Consider the following 21,954-nt stretch of genomic DNA (forward strand, 5'->3'; position numbering starts at 1 on the left):
TTTCTTTTTTTATGTGATTTACATCCCCATGATAAAAAAAAATGTAATGATTGAATTTCATTCAACATTTAGCTGGATTTTCTTCCTTTTTTGACTGAAATATGACTTTTATTAAGGCTAATTTGACACCATCATTACATGCCTCTCTGCAATCCTCAATCTGATTGGTCAATCACTGGATTCTGATTCACTGACTGTACATTATTACTACAACACAATCTTAAAATCATTCATTCATTTGTAACAGTTTTGGTATGAATTAAGTTAACACAGTGCAGCTTTATGAACTGGAAAAGATTTGCGAGACATAAAAGACCTTAGATAGTTCACCTAAAAAAAGAAATGAACTCATGATGTTCCAAAGCTGTACTACGTCATGTCTTCAACATAATAGAATATAATTTTGAGAAATGTGTTTTTGTTCAAACAATGGTAGTCAATGGGCACCGGACATGTTTGGTTATCAACATTCTTCAAAATAAAATTTTCACAGCATGAATGATGACAGAATTTTTATTTTTGGGTGAACTATCCCTTTAAGATTTTATCTGTCACTGCAAAATACACAACAGTTAACACTGATATGACAGTAGTAAAGCATTCATACAGAGGTTATGGGCCAAGTCAGTCATCACATTGATTTTCACCTTGAAACTTGAGCACATGTCAGTGTAGATTCAGTAAACATATGCAGAGACACCAAACATTGTCAGTGCTAAACGATGCAAATGGTACTAAAAAAGCTTAAGCATAAATGCGCCAAACAAAGATGGGGTGAAACTAAGACCCATAATAACATGTGCTTTTTCTGGCCTGTGAGTGAACGTTGCGCTATACAAGTACAAAATGTCAAACTTTACACCTGACAACTGTTTCTTCACTTTCCACGGCCATCCCTCTGAAAGACAGCAGTCAGATATGTTCCAAGTTGTTTTAACAGAGTATAAAATACACCAGTCAGCATGCAAAAATGTGCGGTATCAAATACACAGTAAGAATAATAAACATCTAACTTAGTGAAAGAACATGTTTAACACCCTCTCGTCGTCACCGACATGTCTGAAACATTCGACTCCTTCGCTCATATCGTTTCCATCGAACAACTTGTCATCCCATTCAAGCATGGTATGAACAAGCATAATTCTGTACACAGGTCACAATCCCAGCGAGCCGCGGCACCGCTGTAGGTGTGCCAACCTGACCGATATGGAGATAAACGCGACAGCCGTCAGGAGAGAAACGGAGAAAGCAGAATGGGTCCGCTTCCTTTTTTTAAAGGATTTTTTTTCCCTTTGATGATCAATCATAGTGACAAACAGTAACAAAGCTTACATGTAACCTACTTCTACCACTGTTAATTACAATTACTGAGCTTGAACGGTACAGGATAAAGGCTCTAAATGAGGGGATGAAAGTGTTATGATTGTGAGAGGGGGTTCGCAAGCTCATCGCCCCCTGTCTGTCCCGTGAGGCAGCGGGGAGACAGTGTGTTCAGTCCACGAGTCCAGTTCAGAACACCACAAGTCACCTGTGCACTGAGCACCCCTCCCAATCCATCCATGTCTTAGTTTAGCTTTTTTTTGTTATTGAAATAAAGCGTGCCTTTCCCTGGATGAGAGAAAGAGACACAGAGAGAGAGAAAAAATGTGTGCTGTGTGCTGAAGGTTTTAGTTGAACACTTTTGGGGGACCGTCGGGACGTCTGGTCTGGACTATCTTGGCTTTTGGCCGGGCTTCTTCCTCTTCCTCAGTGTCACTCTCACACACGTGGACCACCACGCTAGGAGTGGACTCTGTACCCGCATGCAGCTCGTACTTCTCACCTAGAGAGATAGATAAAAGACATAAGAAACAATTTTCCTTGACCTTTTAAAATAAAGTTTAATGTACTAAAATATATATGCTGGAAGTTTCAGAAGTCTAGACCTCCCCCACTCCCCCTCCCCCATGAAATACATTGGTTGGACAATTTAAACTGCCATGAAAGCTAGACAATAAAAATACATTCCCAGACATACTACATCCGTCATGTTTGCATTGTCTTTTGATCCTAATGTTGACCTCAGGTGTTGTTAAACAAGAACAACTTAACAATGTCGAAATACTTTCTTAGCATGGCTTGAACAGACTGTCCAGCAAATGTAAATGAGCTAAATATACCCTAAAGCCATAGGAACTTCTTAATCAATAAAATGGCCTTTGATTAATTATAATAACAATAATATATTAAATCATTTTCACCTCTATTTCAACATGTTGCTCTTCTAAGAAAATATTACTACATCTATTATTATTATTATCATTACAATAAATTATTTTGCCTTTATTTCAACTCTTCTAAGACTATATAATTATATTATTAATACTAATAATACCTTATTTATTATTATTATATATAATTATCATACTAAATTATTTATCATTTAGTTCAACTCTTCCAAGACTATGTATTATTATATCTATTATCAGTGTTGCTGTTATTATCAATAATAATAATAATATGAGTTTGAGTATGATGAGTAAAGTTTGATAATAAACTTTGAAGTTGGCTTGAGAAAGTTTTAAAAGCTTTAAGTTTGAAGGTTTTACGTTTGAAGTAGTTTGAAGTTTAAAGTTTAATTTTTTTTGAAGGCAATAAAGTCTATCAGAAAAACAGATAGGCCTAGATTGATGATTTAGCATATTGCTATCATGTTGTAATACGTTGCTAGCACAAATTAGCATGTTGTTACCATGTTTTAGCAATGTGCTGAAATGTTTGCTCCTGTTCATTTACTTTGCACTTTTTGCACTATGCAATCCAGAAAAAAAAAAATGTTTTGATAGACTTCTGTAGTCTGTACTAAATTCAGTGTAAGGCCAGCCACCTTCTTGCTCAGTTTCCATATCTCTTTGGCTCCACGCGTGATTTAACATGAATTAGCATGCTGCTAGCATGATTCAACATTTTGCTAGCATGATTTAACATGAATTAGCATGTTGCTAGCATGATTTAACATGTTGCTACTTGCTAGCATGTTGTCACGTATTGCTAGCATGCTTTAGCCTTTAACATCTATCAATAATAATAATAATAATATACTAAACTATATTACATTTATTACATTTTTTATTACAATTACATATTACAAGTAATTAATTAATTTATACAAAATTACTATTTTTGCCTCTAGTTCAACATGGTGCTTTTCTAAGAATATATTATTATTATTCATAGGAATAATACTAAATTTTTGCCTCTAATTCAACATAGTGCTTTTCTAAAATTCTATACTATTATTAGTATTATTATCATTATTATTATTATTATTAACTATTATTATTCATAGAGCTCTTTTAAGAAGGGCCACTGGCACAGACTTTTACCTCCTTCATGATTGGATCCTGTTTATGCTAAATAGACATATGCAACGGAGCATGTTTGATTTTACAGACTTGTTACTATAACGACAACTCTAATATGAGTTTTGAAGAGTGGAACAGTCCAAGATATTGTCATATCTTCTACAATTAATCCAGATAACTCAGTAATCCAGGCGTGTTATGTTAGATGGGTTTGCCTTCTTTTCTGCATCAGGCAGATGTTTTGAGGAGCACAAGCCAAAGAAATGTTCTCTCAATAATAAAAGATGTTAGATTTGAAAGCCATTAAAAGATTAGAAAACTTAGTAAGCAGATATATTTTACATCCCCAAGATTAAAAGAATAGAATCACCACCATTGAGGACACACTACACACACAAACACTGAGAAACAGAATAAGGGTTGCTATAGTAACAAGCCAGACCGATAAGAGGCCATAAGAGGTGATAAGAGGTTTGCCATAGCAGGGAGTCAGTGTTGTTGTGATATTCACCAGCAGGGGGCGCACACACAGCACACATGATGCTGTTCATGACAAGGGGAACATCGTCCATTTCTATTCACTGCTGCCACATTTGACCTCTGACAGTTCCGTTTTTATTTAAACACATTAGCTGTTCCCCAACCATTTCATGAACAAATTTATAAACATTACATAGTGCTTACCTACAATATCGCTCAAAGGTGTTTAATACTTTTATTCAACAAGGTCGCATTAAATTGATCAAAAGTCACAGTAAAGGCTTTTTTTTTTATTTCAAATAAATACATTTACTATATATTACAAATAAATATATTAAGATAGAAAATAGCTGTACATTGTAGTAATAAGTCACTATATTACTGTTTAAGCATAAGAGACTTCTTTCAATAACATTTACAAATTCTTATCGACCCCAAACTTCACAAAACAAGCACAAGAGCACTATTCGGGCACAAAAAGAAGTTGGGAACATATTAAATTACAGATATAATGTTCATACATTTGATTTTTAACAAATATGTTTAGCTCCAGATTCTTCTTGGAGTCAATTTATCTATCTGCAGAAGTTTGTAAGTGTGTTTATCCACTGTTGGAGTAAATAATAGTGCTTAAATCAATGAGGACAGAGACATGTGGTCCAGATGGTTGTACACGCTTAAACTAGAGTATGGAGTACTGGAGTATGTGGCATATGCTTGTATGATGATTGTATGTGTGTGTATTTTTGTACCTGGTCCCAGTTTGGCCACAGCACACAGCAGGTCGTAGTTGATCACAGGTGTGGCATCATCACTCTGGCTCCATCCCACAGGTGGAGACTGAGGTGGAGAGATGAGGAACTGCTTGACAGGTTGAGGCGGGGCAAGGTATGCCTTGTCCACATCATCCCCCGAATTCTGCACCTGTGGCCAGACAGAAAAAAAGACGGGGGTTGGTAACCCAGCTAACAGGGAACTTTCTCAGAACTTTGGCTAATGTCCTTTAAAGTTATGAAGAAATGTTAATAGAATGTAACTTTTGTTGTGTAAAATGTATCGTTCCAGTAACGTTAATAGAATATTCGTTCAAAGTTATCTTGTTTTTCATATTGTTCTTACAACTTTCGCACAAAAACGTTATGTATATATTGTTCAAGGAATTTTTTACTGAATGTTTTTTTTTAAATATTATACTTTACGAGAAAGTTACTTTGAATGTTCTGAAACATGTTTGCAGATTGATAAAATGGAATGTTCCTCTAACGTTCATATAACCAAAATATATAACATCATATAACATTTTTAAAACGTTTTAAACAAACTGGATGCTTTGAACGGTCAGAGACATTCAGAAATAACTTTTTCATAACTTAATGGGAACGTTCTCAAAACGTTCTTAGAAAAAAAAATTGTGAGTTGGGAAAGCACAAAACAAGACTAAACAATAAGAATAAACTACTCGTGCACTCCTTTTAAATTAAATATATCCTTTAAGCTTAATATAGCAGATTTCAGGTCTAGATTGTATTGATTTGAGGGAATATTCTCACTATAGTTACATCTCTCTAAAAGAAAATAGGCTATTATATTACTGTTCAAAGACACACAATGTCCTGGATCATCTCCGCACTCCCACACAGCAGCACGCAAATTCACAGCACCATTGTGAGGAGTGTGTCCATTCTTTACGTGTTCAGAGTAAAACACGTGGAGCACATTTACTACATAATGATTCTAAGAATATAATTGTGTCTGTCTGATTTCAGATAATTAATGGTAATAATAATTAGTATCACACGGATGTCGCCACAGTGTGTGTGTGTGTGTGTGTGTGTGTTACTGTGCTGAGAACTGTGTGTTCTTTAACTATCCCCTGCTGACAGACCTGCAAGAGAGGAGAAAAGAAAATCTAAACTCCTGCTCTCTCCTCTGGCTAATATTACACTGATAGTCCAGAGATCTCAGCTCATGTTGCTTCCCATTAGACTTCTATAATTGTCAAAGATAATGTGTTAAACGAATCAAACACCTTATGTAAATCGCTTGATACATAATGTGTGGTTACAACTTGTGTGGTTACAACTAAATCTGGTGTAGTATTGAACTAAACCTAGGCGGAGGAACATGGTATGTTTATCTGCTTGCCTTTTTTTTTTCTTTTTTTTTTTATCTTCACTGTTTTGTAACAGCTGTTTTCATTTGTTCATTTGTGTTTTTGGATGTAAAACTTAAAGATCCTGGAATCAAAAAAGTCTACTTTGTTTTCACCGGAAAAAAACAACATATGGGTTAAATTCAGCCTAGAACAAGGACAAAAACACAATAAACGCAAACGGTAGCCCAGAAGAAACATTTAAGGCTCAGAACATTGGTTCTCATCTGTCTAGAAACCCAATGGGCCTTTTTCAAAGTCTGGACATGAACACAGGGTAGACGCAAGTTTCAGATGGAGGGCAAGATTATGAAAAATGAATAAATTAATGTGAATGAATAAAGACTTACACAACCGTTCAAAAGTTCTGGGTCAGTAAGTGTGTTTTATTTTTAAAGAAAATATTTTTACTCTGCAAGGATGCATTAAATTGCATTAAATGGCAGTAAAGACATTTATAATGTTGTATATTTCAAATAATTGTTTTATTTAACTTTCTATTCATCAAAGAATCCTGAAAAAAACTATCAAGGTTGCCACAAAAAAATATTAAGCAGCACAACTGTTTTCAACATTGATAATAATAATAAATGTTCTGTCATGACAACTCTCTGAGAGTTCTGCATGGTAATGAGTATGGCAATGCTAATGTGTTTGGTCTTGGCGGAATAGATCTGCTACGCTGCTGCTTCTGTTGGTTATCGCTGCAGCTGCGGCAGAGCAAGTACAAAACTTGCCACTGCCAATACATGATATGCTGCTATGAACAAGCAAGACATGCTTCAGCTGTACAAGCATACATGAAACACCCCCGTAGCAGATCTATACAGGTGGAGCTGGGGGAGTTGGAGGGTTTCTAAAAGCACGCTTCAAACTGCTACAGCAAACAATAGGCAAGAATTTGAATGTTGAGCAGAAAGCTCATTGGCTATCAATACAGCGGGAAGTGGAACCAATCAGTTGTCTAATAGACAATTGGGTTAAGGACTTGTGAGCCTGCACCATTTACAATTTCATGACAGAACTTTGTATTTTCTTGAGCAGCAGATTAGAATGATTTATGAAGGATCACGTGACACTAATGATGCTGAAAATTTAGCTTTGCCATCACAGATTTGATTTTTTTTAAAATATATTAACATTGACTAGAAAACATTAAATTTAAGTTGTAATAATACTTCACAATAATACTGTTTTGCAGTATTTTTGATCAAATAAATGCAGCCTTAGAATAAGAGACTTTAAAAAAATCTTACTGACCCCAAACTTTTTAATATTTTGGACAGTTTGAAAATGTAGCATACAGGTATGGAACGACATGGTGGTGAATAATGGTAAAATAATTTTCATTTCTGGATGAACAATCCCTTTACTGCAGAATGAAGCATAATACAGATAACGCGCTGACCTGTGCGAAGTACAGTTTCAGTTTAATGCCGTTGAAATCTGATTCGTGGAGCTCGATGCGTGCGCGTGCAGCAGCCTCTGGAGTGGTGAAGCTGATCCGAACTCTTCTGAAACTCTTGAACATCTGGAAGGACGTCTGATCATCATAGATCCTGAACAGAGCCTCAAACCGCTCCTGAGGAGAATTAAGAAAAAGCTAAATTCATAATTGCTTGATTTTTGCATTAAATAACTTTGTCTATTGTAAACGTATTGCAGTGTGTAATATCCTAATTGGAACAGTTTCAAATAGAAGGGAGCGTGTAAAATAGGAAGTGTGACCTTCACTGTGCTGATGGAGCAAGTAAAGAGAGAATGGTGACAAGATGAAAAATAAGCTATTAAATAGGATAGAAGAACAAGTTCTAGATTGAACCTTTACAACATCCATGTGCACTATACCAAAGACCCATGATTAAGCTAATTACATATTATTGAACACATAAATGTTATATGATATGAATTTGATGCCTGGAGCCCCTGCACCAAAGTGCAAAAAACAACATTAAAATTGATTCCACAAAACAAAACATTCATAATGAACAACTAAATAAACAGCAGCAAACCGGGTTGAGTTATATGTGTATATTTCTACTCTCTTCTGTTTACTTTCTATGTATAAAACGTATTAAACTTGTTCAAACTAATCTGAAACTCGCATAACAATAATTTTCGTTTCCCGCAAGCAAAATGTTTGTGTTTGCATTGCATTTCAGTGTTTCTGTTCCCACACATAGCTATAGTTTGTTTTGAACTCAGACACTGTGTAGCAAGAAGAGATGTCAATCACTAATGCATGCGCAAGCGTCGAGCATTTCCTGCAAGCGGTGTAGACTTACACACTACCTGGGGGAAAGGAGTGGACATCCGCCTTCATGACACGGCAGCTCTTTGTGTGTGTAAGGGAGAGCGTGTGTGGCATGTAAAATAAACTGCATGTTTACCCTGCTGAAAACACCATGAATTTACAAGTTGGTTAGTGCTGGTATTGCCTCGCTGATGATCATGAATGTTTTCTGGTTAAGCTGAGAAGCCAGAATATAGTGCACACGTCAAATTTTATGGTGATGTTTTATACATTTTTGACAGTCCCTTGTCACTACAACTGAAAGTTATCATCATTCAGGTTTGGAACGACGTGAGTGTGAATAAAAGATGACATAATTTTAATTTCTTTCCTTTAATGAAGAATGAGACAAAGAAGATTAACGTACTGACCGGTGCAAAGTAAAGTTTTAGTTGAAATCAGATTCGTGGAGGTGGGGACACATACAATGACAACCTTAAATGAACTGTAAAATTTGAATGCATAAATAATGAAATATAATAAAATATTTAAACTGATAAAAGGATTTCAAGTATTGATGCTAGGGGTGGACAATATTAAACTTCTGGTACAAATAAGAACATAGTTATTTCAAAGCTATGGATGATATTACAGTTATATATACTACTTTGACTAAATTAATTAAAAATAAAACACTACAAGATAAAATCAGTGTTAATTCAATTTTAAGTAATTAATTGTTATAAAAAAATGTTATTTTTTTATAACAATATATATATATATATATATATATATATATATAGATGACTGCACTGTTTGTATCTAGTATGACTGTAAATATTATCCTATTGAGGCCTAGCACCCAAATGAGGCAGCTGAGGTTTTTCCTCACAATATTTTGCAGGTTGATGGACAGACACTACAGTGAAACTTCAAAGATCGCATCAAGTAAACAAAAGCTTGTTATTTACCTTGATACCAACATTTCACAGGCAGGAAAAGGACATTCACAGATAAGTGTTCAGGACACTGGTGTGATGTAAGGTTCATGTAACACTGTTATGCAACAGTGTGTGTGTGTGTGTGTGTGTGTGTGTGTGTGTTTGTGTGTGTGTTGGCTCACTTCACACCTGTGCCAATCACATGTATTTGCACACCTTTTAAGTGCCTGGAAAGCATAAACAGGTGGAGACACATGAGATCACTGTGGTCAGTCTTGATGGAGGGCACAGAGAAACATTTACCACTGTACTGATAAAAACTGTAGTCAGAAAATAATCTAGCAGAAACTCACACCCAGACAGTGTGATCAGAAAAAGTGAGATTTGTATACTAAAAAGTTAAATCTTTAGAAATTGTAACTCATGAGTGTTTTTTTACCAATTAATTTAAAGATCCATCTAAAAAAAGAAGATTTACTTGTATGGCTTTTTTATGCAGCCAGTGAAAACATTACAAAAACTTTCTATTAATTCACAGTAACCTGTAGTCATTTTGTACGGATTCTGTGGAATGTTTTATAGATATCTGTTCTTGTGTGGAAAACATGTCTGCTAGGTCAAGCATTAAAATCCTTCAGTCAAGCATTAGTCCTGAATAGCCCATGTATGAAGTCTGTAAAAAGCACTGCATAGACATGAAATGTTTGTCATTGAGATTTAAAAAGAAAGAAATCCCCCCCCCCCCCCCCCCCCAAAAAAAATCAGACAAAGAGTCATAGAAAGGTAAAGATTCACAGGGAGAGATTTAGAGAGGTGACACTCTAATAAATAAATTAAGAAATCCTCTAAAAGCCTCTTAGAAGTGCCAGACAACATCACAGAGAATTAGATTAAGAGAATCATTTGAAAGAGACAGATTGAGGAGACTGAATCATGGCAAATGTTCAAGTTGTGTGTTGTATCCGACTCAAGTCCATTTAGTTGTTGGTAGACTGAATAGAAAAATGCATGGAATCTGATTTTAGAAGTCACACAATGTGACTAATGTCAAATGCAAAGTGTAGTGCAAAGTAATGCTATTAATTTGTTGTTTGATGCTCGAATGAGTTCAGTATCATCAAGACAGTAACACATCTGTTCTTCTTTTAAATATCAGTAATGTTTTAGCACTGAATATTAGTAAATATTGAGGTAAATGTTATGTGTAGTATATATACATAATTTATACAATTTAAATTATTAAATATTATCTATTCGACAATATTAAATATCTCATACCTCATTTGTTTGCTCTGTGATTTTCATATCAGAAGCATTATTATTTCCACCAAACAACCACTGAAGCAAGGTGGTGGATTCAAAACGTAATGAAAGTAAAACACAGTAAAAAAAGGTTTTCCACAGTTTTTCCTTAAATGAACAGGAATGACATTTATTTTTAAAATACGTTTGCCTATGCACCAATATAACAGTACATAATGATAAACAGCAATATTTAACATGTATTTTTAAAGAAACATTTCAATACATTATATGGAAAATAATAACACACGAGTTAAGAGACTATACATCCGCAATGCAGAATTATTGTGAATATATAATGAATATTCGATCACTAGCCCTACACTGCAGTCTGCACTGCTCAATGTAGGCCTACTTGTCTTGTCCTCACACTACATTCTCTTCAGAAAGTGACTTAAGGACAAGCTCCACACATGGACTCGTTACCCGAAAAGCAAATAGAAAAAGAATATGTCCCAGAATCTGGGGCATATGGTGCACTGGGACACTGACATGAGTTTGGATTGAGAATAGAAGCATAAATAATTAAGAAGATTAATCCGTTAAACGAGTGGGAGATGTTTTTAATTACCCTGCTGGTGTTATACAACCCTGACAAGCTGCCAATCAAAGAGCCCTTGGGTGATACATGCAAGAGCAGGATTCAAAGAAACTGTATTACAGCTATATTTAAATATAGACAAAAACACAATAACTAAACTTGAGAAACAGACACATTTTATTACATGCCCCCATAAAGACCATATCACATCTGGTTTCCCATACTGTAAGTCATTTTCTCATTGTTTGCCTGTCAGTGAATAATGAGTTAACTTTTGCTGCCTTGAATCAAGACTTTGTTCAAAACAGAGCCTGGAAACAGGAGGACCAACCCCGAAAACAAAATCTAAATGTTATCATAATGTCAAACAGGAGTCATTTAGCCAAGCAGCCGTTCTATCCGCAAAGTGCGAGGCACAAAACACTTTTGCACAAAAGAAGCTGATCCCTGACCTTCTGAGAAAGGAAATCTCTGTAAGAGGCAGAAGAAGCGATTCATCACATGTGCCGTAAATGCAGAGGGCACTGTGTTTTCCTTCACTCTTATCAGAACAGAGTTAAACAACAACAAATGCTGTCACCTTGATTGGCTCTGGTGGAATTGGTGCCATCACTCAGGTCTGTTGTGGTTTTTATACTAGAATCAATGGTAGGGAACAAATCCAATTGACAGGCCTGGTGAAAAAGGCCCAGGGGATTTTCCAGAGCTCAGCTTTAAAATACAGTAGCTGTAATAAGACAAAATGATAATATCACAGGCTTTTCAACAAATAAAACCACTCATAAAATACAGTAAAACAGTAATATTATGAAATATTATTACAATTTAAAGTAACTGTTTTCTATTAGAATATATTTAAAAATGTAATTTATTCTGGTGATGCAAAGCTATATGTATGACCCACGTTTCAGCTACACTATGTGCCACCCTAAATGAAGCTTTAATTCTCTGACAACAAAGTTACATAATTCACCGCAGTTGTCACATCAGTGGATGTTTATTCCCACAAAGGGACCGAGAATCTAGGAAGGTTGTTTGAAGTGCTAGGACTAGAATGTGCAGGCTGTGTCAGCTGGTAACCCGACCCACAGGAAAAAGGACACGAGTGGGTGATGGCCAGCAGCCTTTTGTCTAACGTCATCATACCTACGAATGCCTTTAACCTTTCAGAGTGACATCTGAGCTCTACCTATGCTCTTGGGTTACAGATGTATCTAACCTCCCTCCTCCATCCATCCTGCTGTTTCATCCATCTATCAGTCCATCTAAGATGAGTGAAGAGAGAGAGAGAAAGAGTGAGACACACACACACACACACACACACACACACACACACACACACACACACACACACACACACACACACACACACACACACACACACACACACACTTCTAGCCTGGCTGTTGCAGGGCTATCTCAGGCTGCAGGCTTCAGCCTCCCCACCTGCCAAAAGCTCAGATCCTGTTACCCACCTGAGTAGAACCTGATCCAGGAATGCTTCGGTCCTATGCTACCTTCAGTTTTACCTGTCACTCACTTAGCTATCGTGCTGTTTGTTGTAACATCTACTCTAGACTGAGATACTTGACGGGGTCAGTTATTCAGCATTTAATAACTAATTTGAGAATACTAGCATATGATTTTAGTTTGTACTTGTTTTAAAGTGAATTTCCAGTAGCCTAAATATTGTGAATTAATGAGTTTTCCCTTGAATAAATACATTTGAGTGTATGCACTGTGATTCATAAATACTAAAGGTCAAAACGGCACTGTATGTATGAACGAATATGTAGTTTAATATATTTTTTAAATAAATTAATAGATGGAGCTAAATAAAATGAGCTTCACGTGTGACACATTTATTAGACCTTGGCCTGCTATCAGATATCAGACAGATATCTCTCTAGATATTTACTCATCTGCTGCGTGCGATTGGAACAGCTAAAATAACTTTTACATTCAAAGTCGAAAAGGCTCATCTGCTGAAAGACCGACCTCTGTTAGCTGTTACTTGGGGATTTACAGTATGCTAATTGCAAGAAAAGTCTCTCATGGGAGTCACTGGGATTAAACACTTTGCTAAATGGCACAGAGTGGAACTGTCATATCAGAACTCTTCATTTCCATTGTCACTTCACTTATGCTTGCGACCATACCCAAATCACTGACCATCATACAAAACCATCCAATCACATACAGATCAGCTAAAATGTAGTAAAAAAAATGAAGGGCATTGAATGGTGGATAGATCTGACAGCTGCTTTGCACACTGACCCTAATAATCATGCCTGATGGACATTCACTACTGTTTATTGAAATCAGTGTGAAGTAACATACAAACACACATACGTTTATCATCTCAGCAAACATGCCATCAATGGGGCTATTTAGGGGTATGTAGGCTATGAGTGTGCTTATGCGTGAATGTCGAGAGTCCTGCCCATAACCTTCAGAATGAATGTGCTGATGTCTGCATATTTTCCATAGCACATCATTTTCCATTGAACACACACGAACACCTGTTCCATTGAGCAAGCTCAGATCACAGTTGCTCCCCTAAGTCTGACAAATGTTGATGAAAGGATAGTTAGACTCATTGTTTATGTATGAAGCATATCATTATAAATCTAATGTATCCTAATGCAGAATAAAACACTACGTATCCAATGTTTCATTACTTTATGCTAATGAAACCAGCTAAAACTTGACTGTTTATGAGCTGCCTTGTGTGTGTACACCAACTTAACTATATTTTTGGGACAAATTTGTACCCAGAAGTGACCAAAACCTGACAAAATCTCCAAAAACCTCCCATTAGGGACATCCTCATTTGTAAATCTGGTATAGAATTAAAGTAATTAAAGTTGTTTTTTTTAAAGTGTAAAAATGCAAAATGTTTTGTGTGATGGGTAGGTTTAAGGGTTAGTGTAAGGGGACAAAATATACAGTTTGCAAAGTATAAAAACCATTAAATCTATGGAATGTCCCCATTTAGATAGCCAAGTAAACGTGTGTGTGTGTGTGTTTACTATTTTGAGTACCTATTTGTGTGTGTGTGACTGGAGTAATGGCTTTTTTTTAAATCGTGCCATCCACTGAGAAAATCAGAGCAGAGAGTAAATTAATAAACCTTAAACGGAGGATAAAAAAAGGTTAAAAAAACAAAACAAGCTGTTGTGCAGAGATCAGTGTAATCAGTGACTGTAGAGAACGTGCAGTATTTTATAATCTACTCTGTCCTCAACCCGGGCTAATAACCCAGATTAGAACCAATATGCACACATACTGACACTCACACATTTTCAGACACTCATGTCATAAATCTTAAATTGTCTTTCTTTCTTTCTCTCCTGTCGTTCCTCTTTTAGGGCAGGACACTGCAGGCAAAGCAGAGCAACTGCAGTTTGCAGTAGCACAGAAACACCTGTCTGTCTGACTGCCTGCCCCTCTATCTGCAGTTTATGGCACTGAAACACTGACCAAACATGGACAACACATTGACACTTTGACATCACATTCTTACTGGGACTTTTTTAGTGTCTGACATGTTTTCTTTGCCACCCATCTGAACGATTGTCACAAACACAATACATGCAATTCCATGCAAAAACACGTATTTGTTTGCTTGTGAGGCAACTGTGTAAAGGTGTAACATAAAAACATATTTCCCCCCTTTTTTATCTTCCTATTTGTCATTTACAAGAAAATCCTAAATGTGAAATCTAGGATTCCATTGCACACTGCAGAAAACTGCACTGGCTCATGCTGGAATAGACGAAAGTGTCTGGGTGCCCTACTTCTGGATAAATTCCAAATGAGGAATTCAAACAAGTACTCAATACCATCCTTATTTCATTTCAAATAAAGTGCCGTTATCAATTACAAGGTAAACTAAGCTTTATCGATTATGGCAGTCTGATGGGTAGATGTGTGCACTGTGCAGTCCTATACCTGCAGCATTCTAAAAGGCATAGGCTGAATAAGGCTGTGTATGCATCTACAGCAGAACTCGTGTGTACTGAGTAGCTACATTAACTATATGAATCAATTCAGTTTTCTTAAAGGTATTGTTCACACACACAAAAAAATGAAAAAAATTTTTGGGCATGCAATGAAAGTGAATGGTGACTGAGGCACTTATTCTGCTCCACAGAAGAAACAAATAGTCATACAGGATTTGAAACAACATTAAGGGGAGTAAATGATTACATTATTGTCATTTATGGGTGAACTATTACCATTTTATTTATTTATCTATTCCCAATTTAAGTATGCACTTCATCCTATACAAACGGGTGGCGCAGCCCGTCTGGAGCTGCTCTGCATCGAGGTTGTTCAGAGCATTGACGCCATCGGTGCGCATGCAGCAGAATGTTAATGTGAACTGCGGATTCATTGACAAAAATTCCAGCGATGAGAAACAATGAACTGGCGGCGTGCAACGTCACACAGACCGCGCACATGCAGTGAAAGCGCTCCTCGCGCCCAGACTGATCATAAACACAGCGTGCATTTATTTTCTTCTTTCTAAATTTCTTTATAGATAAACTTGCAGTACCTGCATTTTGTCGGATGTAAACACCTCCGTGTCTACATCGCAGGCGATGAGCGTCAACATCTCCAATTTCATGTTTATCGATGGCATTCCCTCTTTTGCTGCTTGTAAACAGATAAATAAAAAAATTGGGTTTTTTATTCCCTTTTCTCTCTCGCTCGCTTTTCCTGTTGTATATGTGAGGCTCTCTGAGGCTTAAAGTCTTTTGTGTGTTGATGAGGTACTGACTCAAACTCTTCGGCTGTCTGACTGAGATGCTGCTCTGCGAGCGCATGAAGGCTGCTCAGGTTCATCCACACTGACCAATCAGAGTGCTCGGCCGCCACATTGACGTCATCGCCTTCTTCGTTTGATTCTCTATTCTGATGTGCACGCGCTCCTCAAAGAAGCGAACGCAGAACAGAACGCCGCATAACGGTTCGGTTTTGCCAACAAACGACGCCGTCATTGTTTTAATGCTACTTGGATTAACTGACAGTACGGGAAATAGTTCCAGCTGACAACTTTAAGTTGTTGTAGCCTATAGGCCTATACAGGGCAAGACACCTAATTTCCTTCTAATCACCTCAGACACTGCCATAAAACCACAAAGATATAAATAAATAACAGGATGTAGAGAGGCAAGTGGCACACCTATTTATGGCTGGAAATCCCCTTAAAGTAAGTCCAAAATAAAAGGTTGTGGTGTCTTGAAAAATTAGTAGAAATATCATTAATAGCCTATAGCCTATAGTAGCCTACTCAGCATCAATTAGTAGGCTACACCCCCTCTGAACAAAGATATTTTTCTATTTCTTCACTTACACTTAATAAAAAAGATGTATGCATAGCATATACTTGATTAAAAACAGAGAAAAACGTCATCAATATCGGTAAAATAAGTAAATTAGCCAATTGTGCCTAAATGGAGGGTTGCAAAAATGAGTAACATTTGATTTAATTCAACAAACATATAGTAGCCTAAGCCTACATGTCCTCCATAACTGCTTTGACCCTGTGTGGCATTGATTGAGTGTAGGCTACAAATTCAAAAAAAAAAATTTTATATCTATTGTTTAACTCACGGATGATGACCTCCTTGAGTTAACTTGCAAAGTGTTTTTTGATAGTTTCTGCCCGACGCAGTTATAATTTTTACGTCCTGCGGGTTGTTTAAATAGCAAATGCATTTAAGCCCACATGGGCGTGCTGGTCTGAAAACGAGGAGTGTTCGGGAAGGGCCCATTGTTGGCGCGTTGCTATTTTGAGGCAACTGAAGACTGTGCCATTGACAACAAAAAGCTGGTCTAAAGTGAATGGAGCAGTATTTTTTTGTTATTTAAATTAAAGGGCACATTAGTAATATGCGCATATAGGCTGGTGACAACGCATGTACACTTTTCTTATTACACACACAGGGATGCACAGCAGCACACAAACATACCAAATATTAAAAATAAAAGGATTACAATGTAAAAGATTCCTCTGGAGATGCGTTCAGTCTTTCCGCCAATAACAATCTGCCATGGCGCAAGCCCAATTTTCTTTGAAAGGGAATGTGAGATAAGACTCTGATGGGTTTATTGTATGTTACGCACAAAACACACCCATTACCCATTAAAAGAATAGGGACGACCCTTTTAGGCCATGCGCTGGGCGCTCCGACCATTTTTCCTGTCGTTATTCGGACACGCCCTAAGTGCACTTGCGCCATGCCCTTTAGACCATGCGCTTAGATCGTTAAAATAGGGCCCTATGTTTTCAAGGAACCCTATGTCTTCTACATAAAGAGTAATTGATCTTATTCAGAGGAATGCCATGAAGTGAGGCTGTGAGGGATAGATATACTTACAGTGTTTTCAATGGCATCCATTGAAAAAAAGCTTTATAAATCTCCGAGATCACATCATTTTCCACAGCTCATATTGTCTGGGGTTTTTTGTTTATTGAAATATCTCTGAAATATATCTTTGCAGTGTTTGATCAGCAGAACAATCCAAAAACACATTCCATAACATTATAACCTAAAGAGATGCATGTCCCTCACAGCCTCTTTTATTTCCCGATAAATATCTAAATGGTGCGGCTGTGAATAAGGTCTATTGCTGAATCTGTTAACTTTCAGAGGGGGTGTACCATGCCGCCATATTGGTATTCTAATATTCTCTCATTCTTTTGAATGAATAGGAAATCATCTGATTTTAATGAGAAAATATTACCTAATGAGTTAGCCTTTTTGTATCTGAAGTCGTACACATTTGAATGGTTATTTGTTTATTAAAAGTTTCGTTCATCTATATTACAGTAAATATGATCAGCTGACGGACAAGACACCTTTGTATTACAATGTCAAAATAATTTTGAAAACTGAATACGGGTTTATGCTTTGTAAGGCATATGCTTAATTCACCATGTACAGTTCTTCACTGTGGTGTAATTAGATAGTGTCATATAATAGTTTTTATTTGTACAGTAATTGTAAATGATTCAACAGTGATTTCATTAACAGCATGCATTTCAAAGCAGTAAAGACAATGAGTTAAACTGTTAAATGAACAATTAGCTCAACAATACAACTGGTCGCCTTTTCAGTTATCCTTCAGCTGCTTTCATTGTGTTGCTCAGGAGCTAATTACCCTCCACCATCCCCAGCTCCTCCTCTTGTCCACAGTCAAGATTTAGCCTCTGACATTCCCTAATGTCTTTGTCATCAAGAACATTAACGTAACACAGAAAGCAGATACGTTTTTTCAGTTTTGTTCACTTCTTTGACAGAAGTCCTGACAGACAAACCAATTTGGCAGTGTAAAGGATTTAAAAGTATCCAGAATGTATTTGTTGAAGTATAATGAGTTAGTAAAACAAGCCAACAAAATGTGCATCAACAGTCAAGACATCAAGCACATTCAACAGACAGTGGTACATTGTTTGTAATGTAACAATGGGAAGTTGATTATGGGACATAATTAAGCTATACATCATATAAACTGAAATTTTCTGAGATGACACACTGGTTTAGTTATCATTGTGTCCTCAAGCAAGACACTTAAGCTGCAATTGACTGTCCTCTCTAAGCAAAATCCTTACAGAATAGTGCCCAGCGTAATGAAGGACTTTTTTCACATGTTTTACCCATATTTTGAATTACACATGACATTGTGTTGTGTTTTAGGACCTGAATGGGTCAGAAAGCTCTCGGATTTCATCAAAAATATCTTCATTTTTGTTCCGAAGATTGGTTCTAAACAACATGAGGGTAATTAATGACAGAAATTTCATTTTTGGGTGAACTAACCCTTTAACAAACAAACTGTAGACATGATGTAACTAAGAGGTTTATTGTGCATTGTTGGCAGCTTAATTGATTATAATTGTGAGATTGTGATGACAAAGCAACAGCATTTTAGTGATTGTAAAGGGAGAGTTCTTGGCTCGCTTTTGAAGCTACAGCCTATGTAATTCATTAAATAAAAGAAAAATTGTTTTCATGATGCTAAGAAGACCGACAGCCAATTGCATGCTGCAAAGTTACGGAAGTGGCATCTACATATAAATGCTGGATTCACTCTGTCTGCACGGGACAGAAATATGACTTGTTAAAATAGTAACCCATTAAGGCAAACTAACAGATTAATAGAAAAATATATTTTTTATTTTTATTCCAATTATTGGTAAAAGTGATGGCTTGTAAATAATCGTAAACGTCTCACTGTATACTGAGCCGCTGCTTACACATTACTTCTGCACTTCACTGACTAGAGCATCTATCCTAATTTTAGAAGCACTCTTAATGATTTAATTCTAGACCCGGGTCTGATATGCACAAGAAAGACAATTGAAGTAAATGGGAACTGAAATAATTTGGTTATCAACTTTCTTCAAAATATCTTCTTTGGTGTTCAGCAGAAGAAAGTCAGTCATACATATTTGGAATAACACGAGGGTGAGTAAATTACAGTATTTTCCTCTTTTTTTTAAAAGAAATTATATTAGATTATAACTTTAACGGATAATGTCCTGGCAGAAAACTCTAATCCCAGCGAAGGAAGATTGTAGATGACAATCTGTGAAAGAGCCGGTGCTTAGAAGGGTCAGTCACAAACACAGACACACATGCACACAGCACTGCAGAGACACTGCACCATCATGACTTACAAATGTGTATGTGTAAAAACTACCAGTCTACCTCGTTCATGTGTTGCAGTACCAGCCCCTGGCACCACTGCAGCTATCACAAACTAGGGCAAGCTATTTATATCACAGAAAGGAGATTGAGAGAGAGAGAGAGAGAAAGAGAGAGAGAAAGAGAGAGAGAGTTCAGGTGCAGGAGAGTGCAGGCACTAGGAGTAGAAGGTGATGCAGGAGATTTCGAGATAAAAAAAATAAAAAACAACGGCTGAGATAGAAGATGATTTAAAAAACGGCATGTGGAAAGTAATAAAAAATAAATAAAAAATAACAACGAATCCGATCAGTTTGTACAATATTTCCAGTGCACAGAGGAATAGTATTGTGTTTGTATCAATCAGGTTAAATCTTTTGCCGTTCCAATGTTTTCCCACCAAAATGTCACCTATGTAAATGAGCCATATCCTGACCTGAATAACAATAGCACAATATTGTCAAATCTTTTTCATCAACGGGTCAGCAGCAGGACCAGGACTGCTCACTACAGCACTAAAATGAGCAATGCAGTATCTCTATTTATGAACCTTATTATACATTAAATAATGTGGGGATGTGTCATTTAAGGAGGTGGCTTTTATTCAGGACCCAGATTTTACAATGGACATCAAGTGGTGACCCAACACAGTAGCAAGACTGTTCACTGTAAATTATTATAAAATGTTGTTAAAATCCAATGTGAAGTGCAAAGGCCCAACAATATTTAAAACTATTAACATGATATAGGAACAAGAAAAACAGGAAACATGCATAACAAAAGCAGACACGTAATTTCTAACACATGGAACACACAATGGACAAAATAAGATTAGCAAAACTCTATAAAAATTGAGAAGTTTATTTATTTATTTTAATCCTAAATATGCTTGTGATTTGCATTAAGTGACGTTTTTGTCTCTGCAAATATATCAACAAAAGACTTTTCTTATCAGATCATCATATAGTAGTGGCCAAAAGAATATTGGTTTTTAAATTACACTAAACTTGGTTAAGGTATTTATTTTACTACATAAAAATTATGTCCACACAATGTGGCATGTTTCATTGTGTTATCACAAATAAACCAATAGACTCCAAGTACAACTACGCAATATGGTTACAAAGTCTTTAACAATTTTTAAATAAATAAGATTTACAATTTCCTAGGCCAGACATCACTTTTGGCCATTACTGTATATTATATCATATCATATCTGCTTGTGCTTGCACTTTAACCTGTGGTTGCTAAACCTCAAATAGGTATCATGGATATGTCTCATGTCAGGAAAAAGTTCAGAACAATTCTGCATTCAACTTGGTTTCAATAAACGGTTATGTTGGACTGAAGAGAAAGTTTTGAATTTGGAAAATATTTTTGTATAATGACCATTATACAAATTTTCAGGCCAAATTTTCAATTCAATACACACAAATAAAATGTATATATACACTGTCATTCATAAGTTAGAGGTCAGTATGATATTTTATAAAGAAATTAATACTTTTGTTCAGCAAGAATGCATTAAATTGATCAAAAGTGACAGTAAAGATTTTTACGTTGCAAAAAAATAAAGAATCTAAAAAATCTAGAAAAAGAATCCTAAAAAACTATCATGGTTTCCAGCAGCACTGTTTTCAACATTAATAATAATAATAATAATAATAATAATAATAAGAGAGGTTTCTTGAGCAGCATATCAGAATGAATTCTGAAAATTCAGCTTTGCCATTACAGGAATAAATAAAAATTAATTAAATATTTAAATTATAATAATATTTCACAATATTACTGATTTTCTTGTATGTTTACATGCAGCCTTTGTGAGCAATGAGCATACAAGACTTCTTTCAAAACCATTAAAAAAATCTTGTAATCCCCAAACTCTTGAATATATTATATATAATTTTTATTTATATATATATAGCATTGGTGAGTAGCAGGATAATGAAATGTATAATCACTAACCCCAGCCAGGATGATGTTGTATAACTGCTTAATGTATATTATCCTTTACATATCACACATTTTCTATCAAATCCATCATTCCCTACATCCTGATCTCTTGTATGAGTTTATAAAGGGACTATTTATAGACTCTAATTTAAGTATACATGGCTCAGATCCACTGTTTTGACTCTCGTCTGAAGAGTCTCTGTGCTGGGGCAGGAAGAGAGGACTTTGACCCTGATACAGCCCAGTGAACAGAGAGGGGAGGGGGGTCGCGAGTCCAGTCGAGGCACGTGCCACCAAAGCAGGTCA

General features: G+C 36.2%; 1 protein-coding gene across 1 annotated transcript in view; it reads right to left on the reverse strand.

Moving 5' to 3' along the window:
- The window catches only part of rcan3 (regulator of calcineurin 3), a 29,385-nt gene continuing 7,431 nt past the window's right edge, over positions 1–21,954 (reverse strand). Inside the window, 3 exon segments of the mRNA XM_077239697.1 lie at positions 1–1,822; positions 4,577–4,748; positions 7,385–7,558. Coding sequence (XP_077095812.1) covers positions 1,668–1,822; positions 4,577–4,748; positions 7,385–7,558 — 501 coding nt within the window. The 3' untranslated portion in view covers positions 1–1,667.

The sequence above is a fragment of the Siphateles boraxobius genome, unplaced genomic scaffold (genome assembly GCF_051911475.1).
Source record: "Siphateles boraxobius isolate OS27281-9 unplaced genomic scaffold, OSU_SipBor_1 22, whole genome shotgun sequence".
NCBI classification, from domain to species: Eukaryota; Metazoa; Chordata; class Actinopteri; order Cypriniformes; family Leuciscidae; genus Siphateles; species Siphateles boraxobius.